Genomic DNA, 12,914 nt, shown 5'->3' with positions numbered 1-12,914 from the left:
TTCTCTTCTCTTCTCTTCTCTTCTCTTCTCTTCTCTTCTCTTCTCTTCTCTTCTCTTCTCTTCTCTTCTCTTCTCTTCTCTTCTCTTCTCTTCTCTTCTCTTCTCTTCTCTTCTCTTCTCTTTTTCTTTCCTTTCCTTTTCCTTTCTTTTCCTTTCTTCCTTTCTTTCCAGAAATATTTTGATACATCTTTTTTCACTCCCTGTCATCAATAAAGTAGGATTTTATTTTATAAATTGTCATTGCACTGGAAGGCATTGACTGATCAAGGAAATCTCTCTTTGTAAAAAGGAATTAAATTTTTAAAGGGAAAGCTACTAGAAGCTTATTTTAGAGGTAGAAGATAGGCATAGGGAAAGATGGATGCCTCATAATTCAAAAACAGGGCAGGAATTGGAATGATAACTGAGTATGAGCAGAAGCTAAGAAAGTTGTCTGAGTGAGTTTGATTAATGTGTGGAACTGGCTACGAGGGTCAGAAATAGCAGCAGATGTAACCATGACAATATTCCAAAAACATACTTAGGAAAAACTGTGTTGGGAACAAAGATGATAGGGTATAACTATTACTGATATACTTCTGAAAAAAAAGGTACGGAGTGCAGAACATACCGCAGAGAATGATGCTAAGTAGAGAAAGACCTACAGAAGTGAAAATGTATTCTTCAGTTTGAAATATTATATAAGAGGATATATTTTTTTTGTCTTCACTGTAGCTCTGTATTGTGGCTAAATCAAAAGATCCACTAAATGTGCTGCAGAGCATTTTTCACACATAAATCCAAACATCCATATTTTCAAGGCCACAAGTACTAGCACCCAAGCAGGTTTCTCTGGTTCTTTCTGAGAGCCCTATGGAGAGTTCACTGTGGCCGTGACAGCGATAAGTTTTAAAACTGAACAGATGCAAAACCTAGTAGTGAAAGGCAGCTGCTATCATCTGATTTTGCTGGCTCATTTTAAACTAGTCCGTTCCCAGCTGTGGGGTCTCCATTTAAGAGCAGCAGATACAAATGGTGAAACTTACAGGCGATGTACTATTTGTGAGCACTGAAGCTAAGTCCATGGAGATAATTGGGGTATCAACACAAGCATCATGTTATCTAAGAATAAGAATAAGAATAAGGTTTCGGAACCTATTTTCTATGGGTGCAGAGAAGGCTCTTCAGTAAAAAATGTAAAACACCTGACAACACGATGGTGCTTCAGAGATTATGTGTGTACTTTTCAAACTGCATGATCAAGATCTGTTTAAAAACTGGAAGTATTTTAGTGGCTTGAGCAGAAGCCAGATGGGACCATGGTGAGGATGGAGACCTGAAAACTTGGAAAGAGGGGAAATCCCTTAAATTGCCAGAACATGAGCAGAAGCTAAGTAGGGATGGAGATGTTTTACTAATTCTAGCATATTATCCACATGGCTAAATTTAAATTCACTTTTATTTGCTAAAGTTCGAACAGCTTTTTATGAACTATGGATTTATGCAGAATATCTGGTAGGGTATTGAGAAGAAATTTCACTGGAAGCCAGCAAAACAAGACTTTTACATGCAGTTTGTTCTCCTGAATTCCTAGGGAATTTGGCAAATACACCTCAAAATATTTTGTTAAATGAAGAACAGGTGCTGTTCCAAGACCTAAAGTTTTCCAGTAGACGTAACTGGAACACACTTAACTGGCAACATTGGCATTTTTACACATCTCTGTCAGATTTCCTGGGATAAAGCTCTTCACACTGCTTAGTATTCTGGTTCTTGTCCAGTAAACCATGTCCAGAAAAACATAGGTAACAGCCACTGTTTCCTGAGGTGTCATTGGCAGACACAACATGTCACTTAAGAATACATTCTTCACATGCTCTTTAGAGTTTTTGCAGGTAAACTAAAACAAGAAGTCCTTTTTAAAATATGTACTTTTTTTGATTGAACATAATTTGATTATTAAGCTTTAATTTTTTCACTAAATCTTTTTGATACTGTTTTATTGAGGAGCTCAGCGCATTGTGTGTGCAGGTAACAATCGCAGATAACAAGTGTTTCTCATTCTTTAATCTGAATACATATTGTAGTGAATTTAATCACCTCTGCTGCTAATCTACTACAGTGAGAATAAAGAAATACTGCTTTGGGTGCCATAACAGAAGAATTGATTTTACAGATATAGTAGGTTTCCTTTCTTTTCTTCTTCCTTAACAAATGTTGTAATTAAAGCTGCAAATTATTTTCTGTTCTAATATTCTCTGAAGCTCTTCATACACTCAGAACATTTTCAAAGTTCTCATGTGAGCTACAATTCTTGGTTTCTGGCCAATGAATGTATATATATATATATATATATTTCAAAATGTAAAATTAAAATCCACTTTTTAAAATCTGTAAGACTAAAATTACTCCTATTCCCCTTTAAAAGCATATCCATATAGAGTTTGTTTTCACACATATAATCCCTAGATGACTGAGTAGTAAATTCTGGAACTCATAAAAGTAACCATTATGGAGACAGAGTAAAGTGTTAAAAGTGGTTGGACATAAACAGCAAATAGTAACTTGGAAATGCTTCATTTTATTATTGAGAAATTAAATCTCTCTAAAGACCATGGCACCACAGAATCACAGCATGGCTGAGGCTGGAAGGGACCTCTGAAGATCATCTAGTCCAACCCCTCTGCTGAGCAGGACCACCTAGAGCACATTGCCATGTTGAAAGATAAAAGGAACGCTGTCCTCACAGTGGGAAAAAGAGGTATCTTAGCCTTACAAATTTGTTGACATCAAGGAGGCAGAATTGTGGATCTGTGTCAGGATAATCAGTGAAGAATATTTTCATGTTGCTAACTGTGGCCTCTTAAAAATTGTGCTCAGAGCCTGATCAGTTATGCTGGACCTGGAAGTTAAGAATTTGCTCCTAAAGATTTATGGTGACTTAATCTCATGTGCTGCATTAGAGATTTAGTAAGGTTTTAAGTCATTTTAAGTACATACTTTAAGTCTTTAAAGCAGCTTACTAAGGTTTTTGAGCTTTTACTACAGAAACCAGGGAGAGAAAATGAAATATATATATATATATATTAATGATGTAATGCTGATTGTCTTTGCCCCAAAGAGTTTACAAATATCAGTATAGGTTTATTTACTATAATGCACTCTTTGGCATTAGTTAATTATTTTGGACCAATAAAAGAGCAACAGTATTTGTGATTGTCTTCTAAGGACAATCCTTAAAGTATTTTACTACTGGCAAACTTCTCCTCTTCCAAATCCTCCCCTTCCAAGAAAATGGTGATTCCTCTACTAACTTATGAAACTAAAGCATAGTACACAAAGAGATTTGGGTTCACAATCCTCACTTGGCAAAATGCATCATTTCAGTTATTTATATGGAAGCAAAAAGGTGTCTTTTCAGTCTTCAAGTTCACCTACTAAGACCGTTCCTGGCAATGTAAATATTATTACACAGATAGCATGCCTCATATCTTCCAAACCCTCTTATCACATCACCACTTCTTCAGCCAAAGTTGCTTACTGTGGTAATGGATTTGCTTTGCTTCTTTCTCCTTTTCCTGCATAACTGTAAGCTATCATCAACTTTCTCTGTTCTTATTCCACAGTGGCACACTCCCTTCCCTCTAACATATACTTATTAAAGGTATACACAGCCTGATTTCACTTAATAGAGAAGGTTGCCCCACATTTTGTCTGTTAATTTGATCGTAATAACTGACCCTTCTGAGACCTTGCACTGGTTTCCTATCTGCAGTAATGCCAGTCTTCTTGTCAGTATGTTCAAAACACAGTTTAATTCCAGCCTTCATTTCCATATATCCTTCAGTTCTGCCTCTTATTCACAACAGTCTTTCTGGGCTGATAGCTAAAGCCCTTACTCTCAGTAGGAAGTCCCTCTAAGAGCTATCAGTGATTTATCTACAGAGATTCAAGCTGACTGTAAATTGAATTGTATATCAATTATTTGGTGGTATTCTTCATTCACTGACATTTTTCACAAAAAAAAAAAAAAAAAAAAAAAAGTATGTCCTATATCTCCCTTTTACAGGTTGTACGAGAAATGACTAAGTGACCAATCTCATAACTGACTGATACGAGCATAATTTAGACTGGTTTGGTAGCTTCCTCTGTCTTTACCAACCATATGCATGGATCATTGAGTGCCAGAAGTGCACCTAATAACATATTGAATAGTATATTGATTAGTTTAATAAGGTTTTCTAACAAACATTACCTCATTAATATTAATTGTTCTTAACTGTTTTTATCATTCTTCCTCTTTCTATCTTTTTCTCCCTTCTCTTGAAAAATAATGAGACTTTTTTTTACAGGATGAATTAAGTGAAAGTGCAATTCAGAAGGTAATCCTCAATCTGTTGCAGCAGGCAGATTTCTGTTTCTATCTGAAGATATCTTACTACAGATTAACAAAAGCTTCATCTGACCAGAACATGCTATTTGTGTTACACAATACAGCACTGAATCACTATTGAAGGAAAACATTTTCTGATGTCACCCAGTGTTTTCCAGGGAATTCTGTCAAAGAGTTATTCTGGATATGCATGAGAACCATTTTAATACACATTTCTCATCAGTCTATAGAATCATAACTATTTTTCTGAAAAAAAAAAAAAAAAAGAGTTAAAAAAATTTAAGATGATAAATGGCTCAGAGATCAGCTAGACTTTCATCTCAAGGTTTTTCACCAAAGTCCATGATGGCATTCAGTGAAAAATACAATTTCATACATGATTACCTGCATCATTTGGAATAAGCTAATGCAAGCACAAAAAGTAGGTATCTTCTTGTTCCATTCCTTCGAAAGCTCATTGTTAGCCTTCATTCATTTCAGACATAAACATTCATTTCAGACATTCATTTCAGACATTTCTTTCCATATATTGATGTTTTATTTATGGTAATAAGCTGTATATGTTGGTTTAGGTTGTGTAAAAGTGCTTTTTCTTTAATGTTTTGCTGTCTGTCTGTGAACAGATGAAAGTTATGTCTTGTAAGAGTAATATTTAGTTTCACATACAATGGCCAGATTTCACAGTTAGGCCTACGCATTGTGTTGTGCATTACTGATTATGTGTGAAAATGTCCTTCAACTAAATCTGAAAAAATATAACTGAGCCTGTAGATAACAAAATATGACTTACACTTCAGTGAATTTCTTTCCTAAAGATAACCATTTGTTGCATTGGGATTCTTGTATAAATTAATGAAGTTCTACTACCTGCCATTGCTTTGTAGATATAAGAGGTTAAACTAATGATTATCCTGGGTCCGATCAGCTATATATTGTGCCAGGTCTTTTGCATCTGACATGCCAATAGTAGAAACTAAGAGCAAAAGATTGGGGCAAGAATATAGCAATGCTTTTCTGGTAAAATCTCTGCTGCCAGAAACATGCAGCTGGAGAATTCCTGTAACACAATCTTGCCACTGAGTTCAATGCTCCTTGATGTACTTTTCTTGGTTTTGAACCTGTGTAAAACTTTAGGCTATGCAGTTACCTCACTGGCTTGAAAGGTAAACTTTCCTTAAATTTTCACACAGCTGATGGTAATTTATTTGGGCACTTTATAAGAGAAAACGAATAATGCTTCTGTAGTGAACTTCCTTCTGGTTGCTTAGGACATCATATGAAAATCCATTATGCTGTTGAAGTAGTCATTTATATGGGAAGGTGTTTGCTAAATTTCTCTTCTGTTTATGCAGTCACTGAATTATTTCTCCTGATGGCTTTCAGCAGCATTAAAGCCTCCCTTTTTTTGAGAGTAGTTGTGTCAAAAATATTATCTAGTTATATAAATAAGAGCATATCACTGTGTGTCAGACTGAATACCCAATATTCAGTCTGATGAGACTCACATATTAATTTCCTGGCACAACTGTACAAATAACCCAGAATCACACTCAATGATTATCACCCTCAATAGCTTTCTTCAATCTACCACCTTCAGCCCTCTTTTACCTCAGTTTGTCTGAGCAAGCTGGGTGCTGGGACTTGTGAAAATATGTACCCAACTATCTTCCAACTCTTCTATGAAAAAAAAAAAAAGGAAAAAATGATAGTTTTTATATAATTTTCTCACATTGAAGTAGATGATTCCACATTCTGTTATAAATGAATTTCTAACCATATGACAAATTTAAAAGTAAATATTATTTTCTTGTTTCCAAAGATAAAATTAAATGATATTTTCTCCACCACCTGGCTTACAGCAAACCTTAATTTTCTCTTAATTGGAAGGGTCAAAATCGCAGGTTACTTCTGGACATAACAGAAGAAAAGATGGACTAAAGTCAAACAACAACAAAGCTCCTACTGACTGCACTGGAGCTCTTCTGAGCCAGGAGCTCACCTAAATACCTGTAAAGATACTATGCCTCTCTAGGTGTATATGCTTGGAGGATTCAGACTCTCATGGCCTGCTTTTTGTTAGCATTATAATGATCTGGGCTATAATCCAAAATAGAATGGAGGAATGTAATATGTACATTAAGTCATTAGAAGTCACTAATCATATTGAGTCTAAAGTCTAAAATCAGTGAATTTAGAATGGACTGTTTAAGCTGTTCATTTTTCATATCACTTTTATCCTTCAGCTAAAATAGCTCTTCACCTATTCACCATTTTTTTTATTTTTTTTATTTTTTTTTTTTTTGGTTTCTTCTTCATGCTATGGATATATTCACTATGGTTAATCATATTGCCTAAATTCATTAGTGCTCAACAAGTTTAGTTTTAGTCTCAGTTAGGCTCAGTTAGTTTAGTCTCTTGAAATAGGCTCTCCCTTACCTCATAATAATAATAGTTATCTGACTATGGCAATGGATTTCTTTTTCCTACAATTTGTGGTTCTTTCCTGTTACTTTCTGCAGGAATTTAGTCTTTTAATTCATTATGAAATGGATGTTACTTGTTCTAAATAAACATCCTCCACCTTTGCGCCCAGAGGCATCTCTCTACTTGCAGTAAAGTTACTTGGACATCTATTTCTATCATCAGTTGTTGCATCTATTCTAAAAAGAGAAAAGTATACATGCATCTTGGTCTTTTACTGTCATAAAGTCTGCCTAGCTCTTGTGCAGAACAAGAAAACAAGCTCTGCTCTTCAACAGATAATATCGTTTACATCCAGAGGGTCAGGACAAAACCTATGTGAGACTTAAGATCAATGTACGCTATAGTTTGTTGGCTGAAATGGAATGTTAAGTTTAAGCTGATCTTCAATACAGAATGAATATCATCCTGAAATGCAAACAATCATCAACAACAAACTGTTTATAGCTATTGTAAGTCAGTTAGCTGGAATGTAGGTTGAGAGCTTTCTGCAGAGTAAAAGCATTATATGGTGTAAGAAACAGTTCTTGAAGATTCTTCGGGAGTTATAATTTAACTTTGGGCTATTTCCCAGTTCTTAGCTCTAAACACACTACCTATAAGAATTCATATTCTGTAGGTCCTGGCTTTTCTCTCAGCAAGAGACTGACATCATTTGGTCAAGCGTTAGCGAGAAGATTAAACTGATATGATGTCCATGATATGAGGAGATTCCTAAGACTGCAGAGATGTTCAGCATTAGCTGTAGGATAGGGTGTTGATTTCTCAGTAGACATCACAGGGAAAATGCAAAATCAAACCTTGCCATCTGTGTCAAAGGGAATTTATAGTGCAATAAATGTCCATGAGGAAAGTACAACACTAGATAAGCTATGAAGCATCAAAACCAAAAAAAAAACTTCACTTCTAACATCTCTACATCAATCTTTGTGTGTGTGTGTGTGTATACGAAGCCCAAATCCATATTAAGTGAGCCCTCAGCTAGCATCATACTCTCCCCTTCCATTCTAACATAACCTACCTGTTCTATACAAGACTGAGTGGGGCTGCATGTGCAGTAGTTTGTAAAGCAGCAGTTCAGACCGCATTGATGATGCTGACAACCACAGTACACTCTAGGTATTCTGTTGCATGTTTTCAAAGAACTAATGAACTATTACTGTAATAAAAAGTTTTTATCTGGGAATGTATAAAAGTTTTATAGTTAGAGTGGCTGAACAAAACAAGGGAAAGGTACAGGGTGCTGAGCTAATTTAAAATGGGTTAGTGCATCTCCATGTTGCAGGAAAGTGCCATTTAGAGGTCTGGACCTGGGTCCTTAAGCTCCCTCCTCTTTGGAGGTTACTTACATTTTATCTAATCTTCTAATAACTCATGCTTTTAAGTCATGATTTGGTTCTTTTTTGGAGCAAGTGGTGGTCATTACTGAGGTACAAAACTGTTTAAGCATAGTGGGATGGAGACCTGCAATGAGTTTCCTGTGACCACATATGTAATTCCTTTGCCTTCATATATTCACTCCTGTCAATCTTCTTTCCTTTTAAATTTTTGGACAATGTTACAGAGTTTCTTGACATATAACAACTGAACAAATATATCCTCAACAGGAAAACAACATGATCACAGTTCAAATCAACAAGATATTTTTTTCCAGATCTGCACTGAACTAGAACAGTTTAAATTCATGACCAAAAACATGGTTTAGATGGCCACTGAGAAGACACATAACATGAATTGCATGGTAAATATTATAATTAAAGATTAAATTCATTTCTAAAGCTGTTGCTAGTTTGTTTATTTATTTAATTAATATTAACAAGTTTTACTTCTCAGATTTTCAAGGATTCAAAATTTTTGAAAGGCTTTCTAATATCACTTTGCATATTCATCAGAGTAATTTTGAATACATGAATATTAGCACGCAAGTTATGGTTAAGTGGAATAGCCGAAAAACAGAAGAAAGTTGAAGGGTCTAATACACATTCCCAAACCATTATATACTTGCAAGTAGGAAGAAAGTATCTACAATATTTTATGGTCCATTAAAATTACTAGTAATGAGATAGTGAGAATGTTATTTACATGTTCTAGTCTGGTTTGTATCATTGCTTTTTGCAGTCTTTTTATTAGAATCACAGCTGTTCCAAATTCCTTCTCTGAATCAGTTTGTATCCCACCATTACAACTGATATCTGATAAAAGTCAGGAATGCAGTATGGCTATGAAAAACTCAAAGGCAATCTCACTCTCCTTGCTACCCCTGAATTTTTCAAGTGTCCATGCAGTCTCAGCTCTGCTGAAACACATGGTGGTATATAGGCCAGTCAGCACTAAATCTGCAATTTCAAAGTACCATAGACAAGGATAAAGTCATAATTTAACAGCATTTAGATTCACAACTTCTGTGGTGGTGCTTCTTTACAAGGGACTATTCCTTGTTGAGAAATTGTCTCTTGCTGAGCAACATCATACTCCAGTAATGCTCCAGGTGACTTCCACAGGACCTCTGACTTAACAGAAGTGCTATTCACTGCATGAAAGAATTGGAAGCTAGTGTATGAATAACTACATCTGCAGGGTTGATACCAAACTGATGTTAGCAACCTTTACAGTAATTCTAAATGACTGTTCAGCTCAGGGATATTCATGCCCCTTTTAATCATAGTTATTATATCATGTATCACACAGTGCAAGAAGCCAGTTGACACTGCTAGTGCTTTACAGGAACAAAACAATTTTATTTATTTCCATGCTGGCTAATTTGCTAAGAAGAATACACTCATTCATATATGCACCAAAATATTTTAGAGTTAAAATGATTGTCTTGTTCTTTTTTATTATTATTATTATTCCTTTTTTTTTTTTTTTTTTTTTTTTTGCCTGATCATTCTTGACAGTTTTCAGTTTTAATTATTTAGTTCTAGCATAGAAACATTGTCATTCCACTACTTGGGCACTTCCAAGGATGGTGGGGGGAATTAGTCAGTGTCCCAGCATCTGGGCATTACTCTGCACTATATTCATTTGATTTTTGTTGACAATTTGTTAAAGCTAAGGACTAGACAAAAATAACAAATAAAACCCATAAACAGTACACATGGTATAGCTTTCAATCTATCTGAAACTTTGATGGTAAGTGATCTCTATTATATGTAATATTCATTAATTACCTATGTAGTATACAATAAGTTTAATCAAATATTATTTCCAATTAAACCCCATATTGATATGCGCAAATATTCTATGTAAATTTTTAAAATGTTGTCTCAAACCCAGTATTATGGTGCACAGACAGTTGGAATTTGGTTTGACTCATTTTCCATGAGTGTTTCAGTCAAAAGGATGGGCTGCACAGTGCTGTTACACTGGTTTGAGTGATAGGATGATGGGGGAACTTTGTGCAGCGTTTGCAGCACAGGTAGGAACTTATGAAATTTTGAAAGAAACACTTCCTAAAACTTTAGTGTGCAGAGTTGTGAAGATGTACTGTCTGAATGTGATGAAACTAATGATATAAAATTACTGTAAAGGTAATGTACTGCTGTGCTATAACGTGACATTTATTCTGAATTGATTCAAATCATGGTTTGTTGCTTTCCGTGATACATGAATAGTACCCTAACTTTCCTCTTCTTTCTCTGATCTTCCAAACTATCAACAATTGTGAAACAACTAATTTCTCCAGATAATAACTTTTTTTTTTTTTTTTTTTTTTTTTATTGAAATGGGGAAAATGCACAAAATGAATAACCAATTTATGTTCAGCTACTTTGATCAGATTCTGCAAACAGTTAAACTTCTGTGTGTACTGACTGTTGTCAACACATTTATTTGGACTCATAACATGGAGCACACGTTAGTGTTCGGTTACATTGCCCTATAAGAATTTCAATGTCCAAGACAAGTGACACATAATACAATTATATTGGCCTCTGTCTGAAGTTCTTGATGAGTTTTTAAGAAATAAAAGTTTTCACTGTGGCTATAAATAAACACTAAATTCAACTTTCCTAACTCTCTCTCGTCCATGACTTCCCAAAGCTAACACTAAGGTTTCTTCCACAACAGGAGGAGAAAGGTGTCTTGATTATTAGAAATAAAATCATGTTTTCATGTTGACCCATTGAAAATATTTATGTAAAGCACTAAAGAGAATTTTCCCCTTTAATTGTAGCTCCTTAATATTACTTCACTGTCTAAATTTTTCCTTAAAACATGATGTCAGGAAGGTGTCAGAGGAAACCATCTTGGCTATCAGATGGTTATGAACAGAAAACAGAACCTTTTGCTGAGCTAAAAGTTTTATTTCTACTATGAAGAGTTTCTTTTAAAGCTTATGAAATAATTTTGGCAAAATTCTGTGGCTGAAAAGTGGGTGAAAAGAAGGAAGTGAATTAAAGTAACTGTCAGGGATCCTTTTAGTGGAAGTTTTATGGTAAAATAATCTGAGACTGTGTCTGTGTAAAGTGAGCACTTTCCAGTGGGAAAGAAGGAAGAATTACACAGGGCAATAGAAACACAGGTACAGTCACTTCAGCTGAAGTCCTTAGGCATTATTCAGGTGAACTGCTTTCTTGAAATCCAATAAAAGCTTACTTTCCATTGCTTTCTATTCACATAGTAATCATAAAGAATTCTTACAAAATGAGATGTGCCTTATGCTTGTCTTACTTCTGACAACAGGGTCTCTCTTCTGGTAGGCTCACTAAGTTTTATTTCACATTATACTCCATTTTCAACCATTTTACATTTAATTTTAGGGGAATTCTTCACAAAGTTATTTGTTTATGATAAAAGAAAAAAAAAGCAAACATAATGAAGCCACTTTTTTTGTATGGCAGTGTCTAAGGAAAAGGAGGGGAGAAGAAAGAAGGTAAATCTGAATGAGGAGCCTGTATGACTACAGCATTAATAAGAGAAAAAGGAGTTGGTACTAACTTCTGTAGTGTATAAATGTTAACATGGCTTGTGCAGCTGTGAGGAAAAGTCTATTAAGACTTGAACGACCAGGTACTTTACAGTGCAATGCTACTTGCTCATCTAAACTGTTAAATGTACAGTGCAGAAATTTTTGCAAGAATGCCTGGTTCAGCATATTGCTTGGCACTGCAGCAGTACTTACTCTCCCCCTCCACTTTCTCCCCATCCACATATAAACTCCTTCTTCCTCTGCTATTAAGATTTTTACCTCTTTACATTTATGTATACAATACACACATGCAGCATGCTTGCACAGGTTGTCTTCAAACAGTACATGTGTAAAGATGTGGGGGTAAATGCTACTGTAAATATTTGTCTGATCTGACTGGCTATGTGATTTGCACACTCTATTACATCCCACTGCTTGTTCCATCAGCATTAAAAGCATCTCAGTAACCAGCAAATGCAGGCAGCATCTCACTGCCTGCCTTTGGAGGTTTTGCAGAGATCTGCATCCCTGTCCTTGGTCCTAAATCCTTGCATTGGCTCCTTACAGAACAAACATACAGCGCCTCGGAGCCCAAAGCCCAGGCACGGCCATGATGTGGCTGCTTAGGTGGAAACAAGCATGAATGCACAGACATTCTGCCCACAAAACACAGCTGCATTATAACTCCATGCACTCTAGCAAACAATAATTCAGAGGGAGAAGGCTTCATTAATATGGCACCAAATTCCATGAAACACCCGGCATGTACCACCATCACACACACCCGCTGCTCACACTCCCTGTCCGTTTCAGAGCACCCATAATTGTCAGAGAAATAAAACATTATAAGATCTCATCTGCTAGGAGATAGATGAATGTAATGTCACTATCTAAACCTCCAGCATTCTCAATACAGCTCTGCGAATTTGCAAACAGCATCTTCACCCCCCGCCCCCCCCCCCCCCCCCCCCCCCCCCCCAAACAAACAGAATCAGAAAGCACATCTTACCACTGGATGAGAGAGAGGAACACAAGTGCCCACACCATCATTTTGAGAGAAAATGCAGGATTCAAGAGTGCAGTGCTTCCCAGGCTTGTTGGATTTGGAGGAATCATCTCTTTCTCTCCCCCCCCCCCCCCCCCCCCCCCCCG

General features: G+C 35.9%; 1 protein-coding gene across 2 annotated transcripts in view; it reads right to left on the bottom strand.

Annotated features, from left to right (window-relative positions):
* Positions 1 to 12,907, bottom strand: part of GABRG2 (gamma-aminobutyric acid type A receptor subunit gamma2) — a 71,392-nt gene extending 58,485 nt beyond the window's left edge. For both annotated transcript variants that reach the window (XM_035338547.1, XM_035338548.1), the window contains exon 1: positions 12,772 to 12,907. In XM_035338547.1, the coding sequence (XP_035194438.1) occupies positions 12,772 to 12,878 (107 nt within the window). In that variant the 5' untranslated portion in view covers positions 12,879 to 12,907. The remainder of the gene's footprint in view (positions 1 to 12,771) is intronic.
* Between the last annotated feature and the right edge of the window lie 7 nt (positions 12,908 to 12,914).

This window comes from Oxyura jamaicensis, chromosome 13 (assembly GCF_011077185.1).
Source record: "Oxyura jamaicensis isolate SHBP4307 breed ruddy duck chromosome 13, BPBGC_Ojam_1.0, whole genome shotgun sequence".
Classification (NCBI taxonomy): domain Eukaryota; kingdom Metazoa; phylum Chordata; class Aves; order Anseriformes; family Anatidae; genus Oxyura; species Oxyura jamaicensis.
The sequence above is the reverse complement of the archived record's forward strand: the minus strand, read 5'-3'. Positions and strand labels throughout refer to the sequence as shown.